This window comes from Eublepharis macularius, chromosome 2 (genome assembly GCF_028583425.1).
Source record: "Eublepharis macularius isolate TG4126 chromosome 2, MPM_Emac_v1.0, whole genome shotgun sequence".
In the NCBI taxonomy this organism is placed as follows: Eukaryota; Metazoa; Chordata; class Lepidosauria; order Squamata; family Eublepharidae; genus Eublepharis; species Eublepharis macularius.
This window is the reverse complement of record NC_072791.1, coordinates 24,899,319-24,918,661: the sequence shown is the minus strand read 5'-3', so window position 1 is coordinate 24,918,661 and position 19,343 is coordinate 24,899,319. Positions and strand designations below refer to the sequence as shown.

General features: G+C 44.8%; 1 protein-coding gene across 5 annotated transcripts in view; it reads left to right on the top strand.

The window, feature by feature from the left end:
* EML1 (EMAP like 1) overlaps positions 1-19,343 on the top strand; it is a 177,254-nt gene that overhangs the window by 71,831 nt on the left and 86,080 nt on the right. For 2 of the 5 annotated variants that reach the window (XM_054970599.1, XM_054970598.1), the window contains exon 1: positions 15,667-15,824. The exons of 2 other annotated variants lie outside the window; for them this stretch is intronic. In XM_054970599.1, coding sequence (XP_054826574.1) covers positions 15,755-15,824 — 70 coding nt within the window. In that variant the 5' untranslated portion in view covers positions 15,667-15,754. Of the gene's footprint in view, positions 1-15,666; positions 15,825-15,888; positions 15,951-19,343 lie in introns of those variants that run through there. One more of the 5 variants, XM_054970601.1, reaches the window with a different exon arrangement.

The window sequence follows — 19,343 nt, the reverse complement described above, 5'->3', positions numbered from 1 at the left end:
ACCCTCGGTCAGCAGGAAATGGGCTTACTTCTCCTTTTTTGATCAATGAGACTTACAAGTACTTCATTTTGCTCATCCAAGTACCAGCCCTGCTTACCTTCTGCAATCCGATGAGATCGGGCTATACCATGCTGCCTTCCCTCCCATCGTTTCTATTAGAAATAACTATTAGAAATAGTTATATTTCATTTACTAGTAGAGTTACCCAGTCAGAAGTGTTTTTCCCAGCATGCAATAATTAATCTTCAGGCAATTAAATGGTAGAAAAGATAGAACTTACAGTTTATTGAGGTAGATTCCATTCACAGAATTTTCTTGAAGAAGGCAGAAGAAAGAATCCTAGTCTAAAAGTGAACTTTTCCTTTGGGGCACGGCCAACAAATCTGGCATCACGTGTGCAGGCAGGTATGTGGATCAGGCCTCGTGGTAGGAGCTCTGAAAAGGTACATCCTCCTCCTTGGAAAGCCATGAGGCAAAACAGAGAATCTCTCTCAATGCAGTCAGGAAGAGAGGAGGAGGAGGCATTCCCACATTAGACAAAGAAAAGAAACTTACTAATCAGGAGAATAACACATACACAGAGAGAGACGTGCAGCACCCCCAATGCTCAAGGCATGCTGAGTCACCTCTTCCAACACTTTCTAATAGGCATTGCTATATAGAGATGGATTGAATAACTGTCTAGTGGAAATATTTAGCTATTTGGAGAATAGGGCTGCCAGGTCCCCTTACCTTCCCAGCAGGAGGGGAGACCTGGCTTTTACCTCCTTCTTCCCCTTTTCATTCTTTACTTGTGCACGCTGTGCACATGTGGTCCCACAGCTGCGTGATGACGCCATTGCTGGTGACGGCATCTCCAGTGACATCCCCATGCAGGAGTGTGCATGCGCTTCACAGTGGGCCGATTTGGGCCTCAAACAGGCCAAATTCAGCCCATTTGGGGTCAAAATTGGCCTACAGCAAAGTGCAGGAATGCTCCCGGGGCAGCATGATGATGTCAGGGATGTCATCGTGCCACCCCAGGAGTGTGCCTGGGAGGCCCAATCCCATGCCTTCCTCCCCCACTGGCCAGGTAAGTGGAGGTGGGGGGCAGCGGATGAAAGTAGGGGATCTCCTGCCCCCACTGGGGGAATGGGATCCCTATTGGGGAATGATGTGCTCACAAAATCCCGCCGAGTGCTTACTGATCTATCATTTTCTTCAGGCCAACAGAACAAATTTAAAAGTTGCAGAATTGCCATAGTGCAAGCTGATGAGCTCAGAAATTGTATCAATAATGCAATGGCACATGTGCGACTCCATCTAGATCCCTCCGTAATAGGTTTGCGCTCCACCTATCCAGTGTGGCCTGCGATTGCTCCCACATGGACAGTTTTCTTCATCATTGCTTCCACACTGGAGCATTGTCTTAGGGAGCATCCATAGGGTGGCGCGTGGGGAACAGATGTCCGCCCACCATTCTTTGGTGTGCGGCATCCCTCAGGGGGCGATTCTTCCCTCAATGTTATTTAACATCTATATGCACCCCCTTGCCCAGGTGGTCCGTAGCTTTGGGCTGGGTTGTCACCAATATGCTGATGACACCCAGCTCTATCTGTTGATGGACGGCCAGTTCGGCATTGCTCCGGACTCTTTGGCCCGGTGTCTGGATGCTGTGGCAGAATGGCTGTGTCAGAGTCGCCTGAAGTTGAATCCCCAGAAGACAAAGGTTCTGTATCTGGGTTGTGGGGCGAGGGAATTGGGAATCTGGCTCTCAGCCCTCGACTGAGTGCAGCTACAGCCTTCGTTGACGGTGAGGAGCCCGGGCGTGCTCCTGGATGCCATACATTCTGTGGAGGCCCGGGTTGCAGCCGTTGCCAGATCTGCATTTTTTCATCTTTGGCAGGTCAAGCAATTGCCGCCCTATCTCTCGCCCCAGGACCTAGCTTCAGTAATCCATTATTATTTATGTATTATTATTATTATATTAGATTTTTAGTCCACCCTCCCCACCAGGCGGGCTCAGGGCGGAGTACAACACCTCAACCTACATACATACAGTTAAAAACAGATAAAACAGTATACAAAAAAAACATTAAAACAGTATACAAATAACATTAAATACAAAAAACATTAAAATAACTTTATACAATACAGCTTCTCTTCAGATGGTGATGATAAAATACTGCTTTTCAAGCCCTGGTTCATATGTAGGGTGGTGGACAGATCTTTAGTGTGGCCAGTGGGGGCCCACACTAGCCTCCACCATATGCCTGGTGGAACATCGCTGTCTTACAGGCCCGGCGGAAAGATAATAAATCCCACCGGGCCCTCGTTTCTGGTGGCAACGTTCACCTCTAGACTAGACTACTGCAATTCGCTCTACACTGAGCTGCCTGTGAGCTTGACCCAGAAGTTACAGCTGGTCCAGAATGCAGTGGCAAGCGTCCTTACAGGGACGCCATTTAGGGCACATATCCACCCTGTGTTGTGCCAGCTGCACTGACTCCCGGTTGAGTTCCGGATCCAGTTCAAGGTACTGGTTTTAGTATTTAAAGCCCTCCACGGATTGGGACCTGCATACCTACAGGACCGCCTCTCCCATTATGTCCCCAGCAGGGCCTTGCACTCTGCAGATAAGCAGCTTCTGGTGGTCCCTGGCCCAAGGGATATTAGGCTAGCTTCAGCTAAGGCCAAGGCTTTTTCTGCCCTGGCCCCAGCCTGGTGGAACACTCTCTCAATGGAAATCCCAGCCCTGCGGGACCTTTTACAGTTTTGCAGGGCCTGCAAGATGGAGATGTTCCACCTGACCTTTGACTAGGAGTCAGCTTTTTGTCCCCCTCCTGACCACCACACCCTCCTTTTGCAGCCACGCTTGAGTTACATCATGGTAGTGCCTGGGGTTTTGATGATTTTGCAGCAGCCGATCTGTCTGATAGTGCTTGCATTTTAATGTGTTAATGCATTAATAAGGTTTTTTATTGTATTTTAACAGAATATTTGTTGGAAGCCGCCCTGAGGCCGCTTGCAGGAAGGGCGGGGTATCAGTTGAATAAAATAAATAAATAATAAATATTATATTGTCCTCTTCCCAGACTTTCCTTGGAAAGTGTTTTGTCCACGAAACACTTGGCCCCTTTGTGAGAAAGGATGCTGGACTAGATGGACCACTGTTCTGATCCATCAGGGCTGTTCTTAGGAAACCTAAGCTGCTCCCAGCCATAGTAGACAACAGTGAACTTGATAGTCTAACGCAGTATCAGGCAGGTTCACGTGGCCAGTTTCCTCACTCAGTAAAAATAATGCCAGCTCTATTTTACTTTGGCAAGAATCATATGAATAAACAAAACACTGGGGGAAAGTTTGTGTGTGCTTGTTTGCGCTTGCAAATATTACGTTGCTTGCAAAGTTCAAAAACCCACTGATTAGAATAAGTAGCAGGCGGATACAGTATTCGGGGACACACGTCCTATCTGAATCCTAAGCATGTGGGCCAGCACTTCCAGGAGTATCAGCCCTTGCGCGGTCGATGTAACACTTTATTTCAAAAGTAGTCATGACACCATGTGGGTATACCAGTGTGGTCTGTCTCATGAGCATATTTACTAGAAGACTTTGGGCTAAGAATCTAAGGAGAGCCTTCCGGGATCAGTCCTGTTTCCCATTTCTAATAACTTATGGCTGCAACCGCTGCATATGGCAAAAGGAGCCAGCCTGTAGCTGAGGGGTCTCAAGTCCCTACATCCTCCCTTGGAGGGGCAGTACTTACTGGGAGTGTGTTCTTCTGGAAGTGACATTGAGCAGAACCACAAGTGACAAAAGGCACAGGTTGGACACTTGTCAGCTTCCCTCAAGTTTTGATGGGAAATGTAGGCAGCTTGGCGGAATGTTGGACAAGTGACAGTTGAAAAGTCCATTGGACAGCAGTCGGAGAGCGAAGCTGCGAGACCAGGATGCCTATATTTCCCATCAAAACTTGAGGGAAGCAGACAAGTGTCCAATCTGTGCCTTTTGTCACTTGTGGTTCTGCTCATTGTCATGCAGGCCGCAGGAACGCTCCCATGCTCCATGCCCAAATCAGCTCCAAACAAAGCACAGGAACTGTGACATGGTCGCATTTGCTGAGAGCATGTGCGCTGTGTGTGTTGCCGAGGTACCTGCCCGTGGCCAGCTATCTCCAGGAAGCCCAAAACTTCCTGCTGGTTGAAGTGACATTGTACTGCAAGTACTGCAAGCAGGTAAACCAGCAGGCACCTCGGATTCCTAAAGCTGTGAAGTGAATCTGGTGGTTTGGGGGGAGGGTAGGAATTTGGTGTATGTTGTACATGGGAAAAGCTTTGAGCCTTTCTTGCGCTATCCATATGGATACTAATACAGGACAGAACACAGAAAGACTTCATATGTGAATTATAAGCAAGGTTTTGTGTTTACCCCATGCAGGCAGAAACTGGCTTTAGCCCTTACCTGTGGGAAAAATGTATCTATTTGTTTTACTTTATTTAGAGTCCACCTTTCTTGCCGAGACTCAAGGTAGATTGCCAGATATAAAAACCATGTAATAAAACAGTATAAAACAGACTAGATTACAAGTATAAGACAGGGCTAGATTACAAATTTAGAAAGCAATGCAAATATAAAAACAATGTAATAATAAAGCAATGGTTGTTGTGGATTTTCTGGGCTGTATTGCCGTGGTCTTGGCATTGTAGTTCCTGACGTTTCGCCAGCAGCTGTGGCTGGCATCTTCAGAGGTGTAGCACCAAAAGAAGTGTTGTGGAAAATCCACAACAACCATTGTTCTCCGGCCGTGAAAACCTTCAACAATATAACGTAATAAAACAGTATAAGACAGACTAGATTACAGTATAAGACAGGACTAGATTACAAATTTAGAAAGCAATGCAAATAAAAAAACAGTATAAGCCATGGCATACTATAAACAATGCAGAAAATGATATATTGTCGAAGGCTTTCACGGCTGGAGAACAATGGTTGTTGTGGATTTTCCGGGCTGTATCGCTGTGGTCTTAGCATTGTAGTTCCTGACGTTTCGCCAGCAGCTGTGACTAGCATCTTCAGAGGTGTAGCACCGAAAGAAGTGCTACACCTCTGAAGATGCCACACCTCTGAAGATGCTACACCTCTAAAGATGCCACACCTCTGAAGATGCTACACCTCTTTCGGTGCTACACCTCTGAAGATGCCAGTCACAGCTGCTGGTGAAACGTCAGGAACTACAGTGCCAAGACCACGGCAATACAGCCCGGAAAATCCACAACAACCAATGCAGAAACTGAATTACAAAAGCAGAAGGCAGAAAAAGCAAGATGATACATATAATAAACAGAGCAAAAGATCTTCATCTTTGCAAAAGCAACCTCCTGAACCATTCTGATACTACAGTCCTATTCCTTTTATAAAAATGCCCTTTGGTAAAAAAAAAAAAATCCAGTGCGTACCTGTTGGAACTGACCCAAAAGTCTTGAATGTTATCTTGGGAGGCGCACCTGAGTAAATTCACCACCTGTCTCCCGTGAGATGGAATTTCTGATATTAGTCAAACAGCTGGCCTCTATTTGCATTCAAAGTTTTGTTACCCAAATGCCAGACCTTCCCGAACTTCCTTCTCCAAAAAAACCACAGTACTACTATTCTGTGTCACAGGTGCTTATCAGAATAAATATTTCATGAATTTTGACATGCATAGATCTCGTCCTTCTCAAAGATCATCATACCGCTAATGTGGTTAGAAACAGGAATGTTTTGGCTCTCTGTGCGAGTACAGTTTTTCAAACTTTCTACTATGAACCAAGGAGATAAGAATCTACTTAAAGTTTTCTTTTGAAATGCCATTTAGGCGTAAAGCTTAGAACTGACTACATACATATGCTGCAAATCAGATAGAAATTTAATACTTGTAACAAACGGAAGCCCAGGAAATTTCACAGAACTGATTGTTTGCATTGGTGGATTATAATGTATATGGACCAATGTGCCATATAGTTGTAAAGAGATTTCCAACCAGCTGTCCTGCTAAGAAATACTGACTGTTATCTTAGGAGCACTTGCGCAGTGGCTGACATTGTCTGTGGTGTAGGAAGGAGTGGCTCTGGTGCTTTGGCATCTCAGCAGGGGTCCTTAATTGGTGACAGGGGCAAATTGGGTCAAGCTGAATGTTTGCGAAAGCCTGAAATAGGACTTACAGTGCAATTCTATGGAGAATTCCTCTAGTCGTTAGATGAAAGTTACTCTGCATAGGATAAAATTGTACTGTGGTTGTTGTGGGTTTTCCGGGCTGTATTGCCGTGGTCTTGGCATTGTAGTTCCTGACGTTTCGCCAGCAGCTGTGGCTGGCATCTTCAGAGGTGTAGCACCAAAAGACAGAGATCTCTCAGTGTCACAGTGTGGAAAAGATGTAGGTCATTTGTATCTACTCAGGAGGGGTGGGGTTGAGCTGAGTCATCCTGTGAGAGTTTCCCAGGGTGTGGAATGCTAATGGCGGGAGGCTTCACTGTATATGGATTGGTACTTGATGTGCTAATCTTCTCTGCAGGGCTATTGTCAAGGATAGAATGTTTTGTTAGCCTGGTGTTTTTCAGAACTGGCAACCATGCTCGGTTCATTCTTAAGGTTTCTTCTTTCCTGTTGAAGTTTTGCTTGTGCTTGTGAATTTCAATGGCTTCCCTGTGCAGTCTGACAAAGTAGTTGGAAGTGTTGTCCAGTATTTTGGTGTCCTGGAATAAGATACTGTACCCTGTTTGAGTTAGGCTATGTTCAGCCACTGCTGATTTTTCAGGTTGTCCAAGTCTGCAGTGTCTTTCATGTTCTTTTATTCTTGTCTGGATGCTACGCTTTGTGGTCCCGATGTAAACTTGTCCACAGCTGCAGGGTATACGGTATACTCCTGCAGAGGTTAGGGGGTCTCTGCTGTCTTTTGCTGATCGTAGCATCTGTTGTATTTTTCGGGTGGGTCTGAATACTGCTTGAAGATTATGCTTTTTCATAAGCTTTCCCATCTGATCAGTAATTCCTTTGATATATGGCAAAAACACTTTTCCTGTGGGAGACTGTTTTTCTTTGGTTGTTTGCTTCATCCTGGGTTTGATTGCTCTTCGGATTTCATTTCTGGAGTAGCCATTTGCCTGAAGTGCGTGGTTTAGATGATTAATTTCCTCATTGAGAAAGTGCGGCTCACATATCCGTCTTGCACGATCCACTAATGTTTTCATTATGCCTCTTTTCTGTCGGGGATGGTGATTGGAGTTTTTGTGTAGGTACCGATCAGTGTGAGTTGGTTTCCTGTAGACCTTGTGACCTAACTGAAAGTTTGCTTTGCGGATGACCCAGGTATCCAGGAATGGGAGTTTTCCCTCGATTTCTTTCTCCATGGTGAATTGTATGTTCAGGTGGATGTTGTTGAGATGATTCAAAAACCCCATCAATTCTTCCTCCCCATGGCTCCAAATGATAAATGTATCATCCACAAACCGGAACCATACACTAGGTTTGTGGGGTGCTGATTCTAGAGCTGTTTTTTCAAAATGTTCCATGTAGAAGTTTGCTATAACTGGGCTGAGTGGGCTCCCCATGGCCACCCCATCCATCTGTTCATAGAATTCGTTGTCCCATTGGAAGTAACTGGTTGTCAGGCAATGGTGGAATAAGGCTGTTACATCCTCTGGGAAAATCTGATTAATAAGTGCAATGGTGTCTTTTACTGGAACCTTGGTAAACAGGGATACAACATCAAAACTGACAAGTATGTCTTGTGGATTGAGTTTCAGAGAACTGATTTTGTTGATGAAATCTGCTGAATCTTTGATGTAAGACGAGGTTTTCCCGATGTGGTCCTGCAGGAGCTCTGCCAGATGTCTAGCTAATTCATATGTCGGTGAACCAATGGCACTCACAATGGGTCGGAGTGGGACTGAATCCTTATGTATTTTGGGGAGTCCATATAGTCTAGGTGGCTGTGCTTCAGTCTTGCATAGGTTTCTGTGCGTGTCGGGATGTAGTGAGGAATTCTTGATCAGCGCATTTGTTAGCCTGGTGATTTTGCAAGTGGGATCTCGTTTTAGTTTTTTGTAGGTGGAGGGGTCCAGGAGTTCCTTAATCTTCTTTTTGTATTCCTCTGTTTTCATGATCACTGTAGCATTGCCTTTATCAGCTGGTAGAATGATGATGTCTGGATCTGCATTGAGGGTCTTGATGGCATTTCTCTCCTTGCGTGTGATATTGCTGGTGGGAAGCTTTGCCTTTCGTAGAATCCTGGCTGTCTCTCCTCTTATTTCCTCAGCTTCCTCTTCAGGTAGATGACGAATGGCAGCTTCTACATTTGCAATGATGTCTTCCACAGGAATTCTGGTGGGGGTGACTGCAAAGTTTCCTCCCTTTGCCAAGATGGAGGTTTCTTCTGGTGAGAGTTGACGGTCTGTCAGATTGATGACAATGCGTGCATTGTCGAGCATGGGGCTTGTCTGTCTTTTTTCCTGTAGTTTGTTAAACTTCTGCTTCTGTCTGGATGTGTGGTTGGTAAAAACTTGTTCCATCTTCCTGTAGGTGAGATTATCAACGTTGTCCCAATCCTGACTTCTCATTTTATGGCTGGTGTTGATATGCAAGCAAAATAGCTCCTTGTCTGTGGCAGCAAGTTCTCTGCGGGTAGTGTGGATTCTCTCACGTAAGAGGGCCTGTTCTAGCCGGTCATAAATGCGGTTCGCCTGTGTGGTTTTGAAGATTCTTTTAGTTGTGAGAAAAGAAGGAATAGTTCTTGTGTCCCTGCAGCGTAGAAGAAAGGTTAAAGAACAGAGTAGATGTGCTTTCTTGTTCCGAAGTGTTTCCAATCTCCGGGTCTGTTGGAATGTTTCCTCCCCGTAGAGGTGTTCGATGTATTGTCTACAGGAAACCAACTCACACTGATCGGTACCTACACAAAAACTCCAATCACCATCCCCGACAGAAAAGAGGCATAATGAAAACATTAGTGGATCGTGCAAGACGGATATGTGAGCCGCACTTTCTCAATGAGGAAATTAATCATCTAAACCACGCACTTCAGGCAAATGGCTACTCCAGAAATGAAATCCGAAGAGCAATCAAACCCAGGATGAAGCAAACAACCAAAGAAAAACAGTCTCCCACAGGAAAAGTGTTTTTGCCATATATCAAAGGAATTACTGATCAGATGGGAAAGCTTATGAAAAAGCATAATCTTCAAGCAGTATTCAGACCCACCCGAAAAATACAACAGATGCTACGATCAGCAAAAGACAGCAGAGACCCCCTAACCTCTGCAGGAGTATACCGTATACCCTGCAGCTGTGGACAAGTTTACATCGGGACCACAAAGCGTAGCATCCAGACAAGAATAAAAGAACATGAAAGACACTGCAGACTTGGACAACCTGAAAAATCAGCAGTGGCTGAACATAGCCTAACTCAAACAGGGCACAGTATCTTATTCCAGGACACCAAAATACTGGACAACACTTCCAACTACTTTGTCAGACTGCACAGGGAAGCCATTGAAATTCACAAGCACAAGCAAAACTTCAACAGGAAAGAAGAAACCTTAAGAATGAACCGAGCATGGTTGCCAGTTCTGAAAAACACCAGGCTAACAAAACATTCTATCCTTGACAATAGCCCTGCAGAGAAGATTAGCACATCAAGTACCAATCCATATACAGTGAAGCCTCCCGCCATTAGCATTCCACACCCTGGGAAACTCTCACAGGATGACTCAGCTCAACCCCACCCCTCCTGAGTAGATACAAATGACCTACATCTTTTCCACACTGTGACACTGAGAGATCTCTGTCTTTTGGTGCTACACCTCTGAAGATGCCAGCCACAGCTGCTGGCGAAACGTCAGGAACTACAATGCCAAGACCACGGCAATACAGCCCGGAAAACCCACAACAACCATCGTTCTCCGGCCATGAAAGCCTTCGACAATACATAAAATTGTACTGTTAGTTGCTGAATGATTTGGTAGTGGTTCAAGAATGTTATTTGCTCTGAGTGTTTGATCCAGGGGCATAACTGCTCCAGAACCATGGATAGCTTCATTTAGCTTGTATTAGTTTTTTTTTTTTGAAAAATTTTTATTGGGTTAGAATCCATTATTTCCACATTTACATTCAATTTTCCCCAATTTTTTCATCTCTAACCCCCTCCCTTTCCCCCCCTTTTTGTTGACTTCCAACAGCTTTCCAACCCTTTGTCCCCTTTCCCTTACTTTTATTAGCTTCCTCTATCTAAAACAAATATATATTCTCCATTATTCTAAGCAGTACATCCTTAACTATTTTTAACATTATATGCCCAAACTGTAAGCCTTTGTTTCCATCTTAGATAAACAATTTATCCCAATTTTTCAATTTCAGGTATTTCTATATATCATAAACCATATAGATCATACATTCGTTTATATCAAACAATTTGACTTATTCTCTATAGCTTGTATTAGTAAGGGCAAGCATATGTGCTTAACTCTTCCATCAGAATCAAAGGCACTCAGTTTGCTCAATATAAGATTGTGTGCATACCCTGTCAGGTCTCAAATAGTTCTGGAGGGGAGCCATGTTGGTCTGGAGTAGAAGAGCAAGATTCAAGTCCTGTATCGTCTTACAAACCAACAAAACTTCCAAGGTATACGTTTTCGAGAGTCAAAGATCACTTCATCAGATACAAGTAGAAATGGAAAACCCTGAGCCGTTAGTCAAATCTCTAAGTCAGAAGGTGGGAGAGTCAGGATGTGAGGGTACATCTTGAACAGTAAGACTTATGGGAATTGTTAGTTGCGGAGTTCAGGTGTCCAGTTGTAGGTTTGACATCAGAAGTAGCTTTCTCCTATGTTAGTGACCTCTGTAAAGGATGCCTGAGTAGAGACCCAAATTTCCGACAAGGTCATATTCAATGCAATACAGAAAACAGTTTCACCAGCCTCTTCTCTGCAGTAATGTATTTTAGTGGGATTGCAGGGAAAACACACCCCGTCAAATCAGGATTATCTCATCCACCTGTCTTTAATGTATTCAGAATTGGAAGATCAGCATAACTTGTGAACTGTTGTAGCCACTGTGATTACACAAGACACTGATGCAAAACTTAATAGTTTATCATTCTCTTCTTGTACAGATTTCTGTCTTTATTAAAAATGAATGTCGCTCTTGCTTTTCCATTAAAATACTGCCATAGGGCTGCAGCCCAACAGTTTGACTAAGCCCAGTGTTAGCACACATTTGCTTGCTTCAGCAGTTTGCAGGTTGTGTTGTTCAGCATTGCAACGTATTGCAAATATTCATTTGGATGAAGTAACCGTTATTAATTTTGTGAGAGAGAGGCAGAAAAACTCCAAGTGGCCTAAAAGCTTTCCAATCTTTTAATACCACAGAAACAGAAGCCTATAAGAACAGTAGACCTTTCCAGACCTGGGATCTATTGAGCTGCAAACGTGTGGCATCAGGACAGGAAGAGAGGGAATCAGAGTGATGACTTCAAGGCCTGTCAAAGTCAGGATGGTGGGCAGCAGACCAGGAGAAGTAGGAGAGGAGATACAAACTGAGCCATAGAATGTGTACTGCTGTGAGGAACAAGCCAAGGGTGCAAAAGCTCTCCAACTATGGGTGTTCTTAACTTGCTGTTGTCTGTTCTTCTCCACATCTGCAGAAAGAGAAGCAGAGGCTGTGGTGTCCTTTCGCTCTCTGTGCATGTGGACTAGCAGAAGATCATTCCAAAAGGCAGGGAGGAAAGGGCTCTAGAGGGGCTCGGTGTTCCACCTGTGGGTCCTGAGTCCGACCCATAGGCTGAAGGCCATTACATTAAAAAGCAAGGAAATGCTTAGCACACATTCGGAACCGTTCTTGATTTTTATGTTACATATCCCAATGTCAAGACTGGCATTCCAAACAAGGTATGGACTTTGCAGCGCTGTGAATGAACTCCTGCTGTACATCCGGAGTGGCATGCATAAGACCATGTCTTCCTATGCATCTTTATTGTGCAATAACTGCTGCACTTTGAGTCTTGATGCAGAGGAGTTATCATGGATGAGTTTCCATTCCATTCAACATATAAACTGTCAGATGCTGCAAAGATGGAACTGTTCCACTCTTCTAATGTCCTTAAGTCCATATGAATTGAACAGGGTGGTATAATTGGTGGTAATGAATACCTCTGAAAGCTGTGATCCAGCACCCATACTGAGCTTTAAGCCCCTGCATAATCCAATGACACTTATTTCTGAGTAAACATATATAAGATGAACCTTCCCATGTAGTTCTCATAGTTGTGAAACTCTGGTCCTGTGCATTTTATTCAATGTTGTGTACACCCTGCTTCTATATGGCAAGAATTCTCCAAGTTGCTTTCAGCATCACTGCAAATGCAGAGGCATGTGTGCGCAGGATGGAGCTTCTGCATGGAGTTTTGTGCACTTTCCTCTGTCTTTTGATGTGATTTTTCCCTTCCATAAGTGCCTTGCAGTGACTTCACATTGGCTTTTGGGGATATGTTTGTCACTGCTGTTGTGGTGTTTTGCCACCCATTTGGGTTTCCCACACACACACAACATGCATTATAGTGCTATAATGATTCTATTAAAAGTTGAAATAGGTAATTATTCCACTATAGCAATTCCTGATTATTTTTTAAAGCCATCTGGTGGTGTGGCAGGGAAAAAAGGGGGAGAATGGCGCTTGTCAAGGGGCTGAGCGTGGGAAAATGTGTGGCTGGGGTCGTTGAAGGGCAGAAAAATGCAGAGCATTTCTTCTAGATGGCATGCTAACTTGCTTGCTTCTTTCCCAAAAGATGGGCGTGAAGCGTGAAGCTGGTTTGGAAAACAGCATAGTGAGAATGGGGAAAACCGGGAAACAGGATGATTATGTTGTATGGAAGCTCCAAAGAAAGTGCGCGTTTGGAAGCCAAGGGGGAGAAAAACCTGCACGTCGAAGCAACTTAAGATTCAAGAGAAATCCTCCCCGCATCATCCATAGTAAAGAGACGCGAATCCTCATCAGACTTTTCTCTGGTAGTGTTTCCTGGACGTTTAATGAGTTGCTGAACTGGGGCCTCGGCAAAGAAGAGGCAGATTTCTGTTCGGTTTCTTGCTCAGCCGCGCCTCCTCCTCCTCTTCGCTCGCCCTCCGCCTAATCCTCACCCCGCTCGTGACTGCGGGTGCAGACTGCGTTCCCAACGCCAATGACTCGTCTGAAGGCTGAACCTCAAGAGGATCCGAAGCGTTGTTACGATGCCAATCAAGCCTCCCTCGGACGGCTCCACCCAGCCCCTCCTATCTATTTGCATGTGCTCAGCTTCGCCACCTCCAGAAGCAGCCAGAGCAGGCTGTAAACCGAGATCTTAAGTGGCTGCTTTTCCTATCTGTCTGTGCTTCCTTTTATCGCCCGTTTCTCCCCTCCTTAGTTGCTCTTTCCATCTCCTAGTTGGAATCCGGCGGATGTTATTTTTCCTTTCAGTTTCTTTCCTACTTTTAGGCGCCTTTCCAAACAGTCACACACACGTACAAACTCCCTTTAGATCCTTGGCATTCCTGCCAGTAAGTTTGGAAACCTCTCCAGCCACGCGAGTCCCAGGGGCTGCAAGGAAGAGGTTAAGCTTAAAGGGGCAGAGCCAGGCTTTGGGGGCGTAGCTCGATGCTGAAGCTGGAAGGGCGGCTTCCAGCGCCCGCAAGGTTGGAGAGGCGCCGGGGTTTACGAGTGTTAGAAGTCTGACGCTGGGATCTTCCCATTCCAGAGGGACGTGGGCAGAGAGTGATTGCTCATTCCCTGTAAAGGCGCTCTGCACATGCTTAGAAGAGCTGTTTTTACTTTTTCTCACGACTTCCTGCTTTCCAACCGAAGCTAAGTTTTAGATCCCCGTTTTGAGTCTGTAAAGCTGAATTAGGCTTTTAAATAGCCAATTGTACAGTGGTCAACCTCCAGGTGGAACATAGAGGTTTCCTGGAGTTACAACTGTTCTCCAGGTTACAGAGATCCGTTCCCCTGAAGGAAATGGCTGCTTTAGATGACATTATACCTCGCTGAGGTCCCGTTCTTTACAAACCCTGTCCTCCCCAGGTTCCACCCTCAAATCTCCAGTAATTTCCCAACCCAGAGTTGGCAACCTCGGGTACAAGAAGGGTCTTGGATTCAAATTTTCTGAGATCCAGGTTCAAACCCTGTTATGAAGCTCACTGGGTGACCTTGGTCCTCTGATTTCCTCTCAGCCTAACCTACCTCATAGGATCGTTGTGAGAGTGAGAAGGAAGAATTATATCTTATGCCCTTGGGGCATCTTATACTTCTTGGGGAAAGGGTGAGATTGAGAGAGTCAGCGTGCATCCAAATTAGCACAGATTGACCACAAAGAATGAGTCCAGTACAAGTGGTGGGCATTTACAAAGTAATCCTAAACAGCTACACCCTTGTAAACCCATTGACATGACCATAGAAAAGTGTAACTGTGCTTAGAACTGCACTGTTAGGAGCTAGCTTTTAGTACTCCTTCCTCCTTTGAAAGCACAGCTCAAAAGCAAAACAGAGCAACATGAAATATTTTAGGGAGCTTATATTCTAAAAATCTTGTTCTCTAAGGTGCCACTAGACTCAAATCCAGGATTATTCAAGTGTCTCCCCCACATCCTTCACACGTTTAGAGGGTGTGTTAATAGGGCCTGCCTACATTCCAGAGATCACTATTTCACTCCTAGGGCATCTCCTTCACCCCCCAATTTACTTTTTATAGTGGAGAGAACAGCTCTTTGCCTCAGCCGCCAGAGAATGAGAGAGCCTGGCTCATTTCTTAACCCCGCCCCAGATCTGTGTGTGGGACACCAATGCATTCCAATGCTGTCATTCTTTTTAAATAGGACTTTTTTGTTTTGCTTTGCTCCCTGGTCGACAGATGGATCTCCCACAAACCCATTGTTTCCAGGGACAAGCCGCCTCCCCCCTCTAAACATTAGGAGCTCAACTCAGGCCCCCCTGCTGCCTTTTCTCCTCTTTGGGGAGTGATTAATAGTCTGGTGTGGGGGCAAAGGCAGTTTCTTATCTCTGCAACACCATGACACCTCTTTAAAAACAACAACAACAACCTTGCATCTCCCCCCCCCCCAAGGATGCAATCCATCTCCATCCAGAGCAATGTTGCTCACTGCCTTCGCTTGCATCCTAAATTTCATTTCAGGTGGGTAGCCATGTTGGTCTTGCAGTAGAGAGCAAGATTCGGGTCCAGTAGCCCCTAAAAGATCAACTAGATTTCCAGGGTGGGAGCTGTCTTGCTACCCTAAATTTAGAGAGCAAAGCAGTTACATCACCACCACCCTTCAGCTGGGGAAGAAAAAAACAAGGAGGGGAAAGTGCTTCCATCTCTTCGTCAGTAGCATCCCCATTCTCACAGCCAGGACTGGGGGGGGGGGGTGTTCAACTCATTCCTTTCCCTTCTCTCTTCTCCCCCCTCCCCAAGTCTCAAAGGGAAGCAGCCCCCTTCTCCTTCCCACTCCCCTTCGAGGAGGAGGAGGAGGAGGAGAAGGCCGCCCAAGCCACGGTGGAGTGAATGCGTTGTCATGGCAACTGGCAGAGGCAGGCAGCAGGCCGGCCCCAGCTCGGCTCGGCTCAGTGTGTGTGGGTGAGCCGAGTGAGCAAAGCGAGCGCGAGAGAAGCGAGGAGTTGCCGGAGCTGCAGGGGGAGAAGAGGCAGAGGAGAGTTAAAGTAGAGTCGGACTGGGAAGGGAGGGGATCCACCCGGGAAGGGAAGGGGTGCGGACGGGCTTCAGGATGATGGAGGACGGATTCTCCAGTTACAGCAGCCTCTATGACACCTCCTCTCTCCTGCAGTTCTGCAATGGTAAGGAGAGAAGAGTCGCCCCCCCGCCGCCACCGCTGCTGTGGATGGGCAGGGGATGAAGGGGGAGACCCTCAAGCCCCTGGCCGCTGAGGCGCCTTGCAAGCCGGTGGCTGTCTGGCGAGGAAGGTGGGCGGCGTAGAGCCCGAGTGAGGAGGCAAAGCCTTACTCCTCAGTTATGCTGCCAGGGTGGAAGCAGCGCGGAGGCTTCGGCCAGGCAGGGCCTTCTGCAGGCTGCTCCAGTGAAGGCTCTCGGCCATGGAGGCTGGGGAAGGGTGGGGGGACTCCGCTCCACCATTCCCCTTTGGCTGACAGCAAGGCAGGGGGAAGGAAAACACCACATTTTGCTGTTCTGGCGACGTGCGTGTGAGCTTAGCCGAGAGCTAATGCGCGCCGCTGTGGAGAACTTTTCTCCCCCTGCCTCTGGTTTACAGGAATGCACCGACGTGTGTGTAATAAAAGGTTCATTCTGTACAGAGAGTGGAAAGGAAAGTGGAAGGGGGCTCCGCTCGTGTCTGGAGGGTGCGAAGCAGTTTTCTGGTTTTGGGTTGAAGTGCAGAGATCCCCCACTTTGTTGTTGCTCACAGGCTGGGTTTAAAAAAATTTTTTTTTTATAGGCTTGGGGTTTTGAACGAGTGGGAAAAGGGAAACCTTGGCAGTTTCTTAGGAATGTGGATATGTTAGCAGTGTTTTTTTTTAAAATGACTATTTGTTGTTTTGTGTAGGTCTGTTGATGTTTCTGACACAGCAGAGTGGAAGAGTGGTGGTTTCTTGGGAGGGTGTTTGCAAAGTAAACAAAAAAATCCCTTGAAATGGGGTGAAAAAGCCTTTTTTCTGGCTGTTCTCTTCAGGATTTTGGTTAAATCACATGATGTGTTTGGATGGCTGTGTGGCTTAATGATGCTTAATCAGCAGTAAAGTTTTATAATAAAAGTTAAGGCAGGGAGGGTTGCTTCTGTAACAAGGATTAATATTGGTTACCTCGATATATAGTGATGTGTCCTAAGAGTGTGTGATGCCAGTTGGGCAACATAAAGGAGATTTTTATAAAAGGAAACTTTAAGAAAATTATATCTGGTCTAATAAAATTTCAATTTTCTAATACTGATCTTGAGAGTATTGGATTTATCTTTTGCTTGATATAATTATTCTGCCTGTAAATTGTACCATGTACCTCAAAACTTTTAATGCAGTGTGGCCAAGCTCTTATCCTTAGATGCAGTCTAACTGCCTCTGTCATGTGTGAAATGCTGTGTTTGTGTTCTACATTATTAGATTTCTGAATTTTGCATTAAATTAGAAAACAGGGAAGTAGCTGTTCTATCTCAGAGACAAAAGATGGAGTTCTATCAATCAATGTTTATATTGGAGGCAAGACCGCTCTCTGTGTAATATATACTAGCTCTGTTGCTGAACAGAATTTCTGGAGTACATCCCTTTTTAACATTATTGATGGTGATATATTACCAGGAGTAATGGTTGTGGATCAAACTGTCTCCTTTTCTACAAGATTTGTAGGCATTTTGCAATGATAATAGCAGACTTAGTGAAGCACATTAGCTAATGAGTGTTTCTGATGTATCATTCTTCATGTCTGTTACTTTCTTTGCTCATGGACAGCTGGAGTAGCTCTATTCACGCACGCCCTTCTCACGTGTGTTTGGTTTCAACAGGATTAGCTTGCTTGATAAGATGTTGTAGAACTGGACCCGCAGTTAACTGCCCAGAGGAGATCAGATAATGGAGATGTACAGTTTCTGGCCCATGAGGAAACAAATTAAGGAGAACATGTAACAGAGCTAGTTTTGAAAGAGAGAAGGTTGCTTGACAGCCATGTAGAAACTTTTGGAATGTGTTGTAAAGTGAAAGAAGGAAAGACGATATGAATGGAGACCAGATTAAGACATTTTTTTGGAAATTGAAGAGGAAACAGATTTGACTGGAGGTTCTGTGAAGAATGAAAACATTTTAAGCAATTTATTTAGCTGGAGGAGGAAAATAAATGAAAGTGTACCAGGATAAACAGGATGGACAGGGCTATAGCTGTCAGCGTTTATGATGGTGGTGAAAAAAGAACGTACCTCACTATTAATCTTGAGCAGGTTCATCTCTACCTCAAGCAGTTTTCTGGAGATACGGCATATAAATTTTTAAAATAAATTCTCTGTAGTACCAAGATAAGGAAGCAAAGAGAGCAATACGTATTGTGGGAATGTGCTTTAATAGCAAGGACTAATGGCAAAGGAAGGAATAAATTGTTTCAAGCTTTGGGGCATTCAACAATTTTCTTGCATGCTCCAGTGGCACAAGCTTGTGGTCTTAATAATATTTGTGTGGCCTATTCTAAGGAGATTAACACACACACACCCAAATATTGCAGACCTGTCTGTCAACTTTTCTTAAATACTTCATTAATGGAAGACTGTTACTTTTTTTTAAAAAAAAGCCCTGTAATCTGGAGATTCCTGGGGGTATGAATCAGAAGTCCCAGATTCTTTTTCTGCTTCTTCTGTTAACCTTGCTTTACAGGTTTTCATTTGTCACTTAAGCAATAATTGTTTGCTGTAGTTTGTGTAACACTACAGCAGTGTTACACATGTTTTTATCCCACTCTTCCTCCCAAGGACCACAGGGCAAGATACAGCATTCTCCCATACATCACTATCTCCAAACCAACCCTGAGAAACAGGCTAAGCTGGCAGTAGTTAATCCAAGGTCACCCAGTGAGCTTCCTGATAGAGTGGGAATTGGAACCCAGGTCTTAGTTCCAAGTCCAATGTTTTAACCACTATACCATTCAGTCTCTCAGCCATCAACATTCTTTTGGCAGATGAAAAAAAATAATTGACATTGCAATATTCAGAATGATGGATTGGTTTGTAGGATTATTGGTGGAAGAAAGAGAAAAGGACTGAACCAAAAAGCATATTTTATTGGAGTGAACCTCATTATTGGGGCTTGGCAATGTTGGTTTTCTGTTGGCATCAACTCACAGCTATCCACCAGAATCAGTACTACTTGGCATTATCAATGGTAGGGCATAACAAGATGACTTCTGTATGTGAAGATATATATTTTTTAATATTGTGGATTTAATATTGTGGATTTCTCACAGTCCACAATCTCTGGTACATGATTCCTCTGCTGGGTTTCTTCCTATCCGTATTATACTACAAAAAATTTACTTGCATGTTGTAGGTGCCTGCCAGTTTACTGCTGTTCTAGTTTAGTCCTTTTGGCACTATGAGGATCTGTTTGAAACTGTCCATCTGTTCTGTTCCCTGCACAGTTTATTCTAACTGGTGACAGGTCTCTGGTATCCTTTTCCTGTCTCTTTGGAGCAATATATTTGGGATGCTGGTATTCCTGCCTGGAAATATGTATAATCTTTTAATAAGAGGTTTTATCTTATCAACTTTTAAATAGTCTGCTGGGTTTGTGGCTAGTTTTTATGCTACTTATGTCTGATGGCTTGTTTTTATAATGGGGTTTTTAATTGTAAGCTGCCCTGAGCTGGATCCT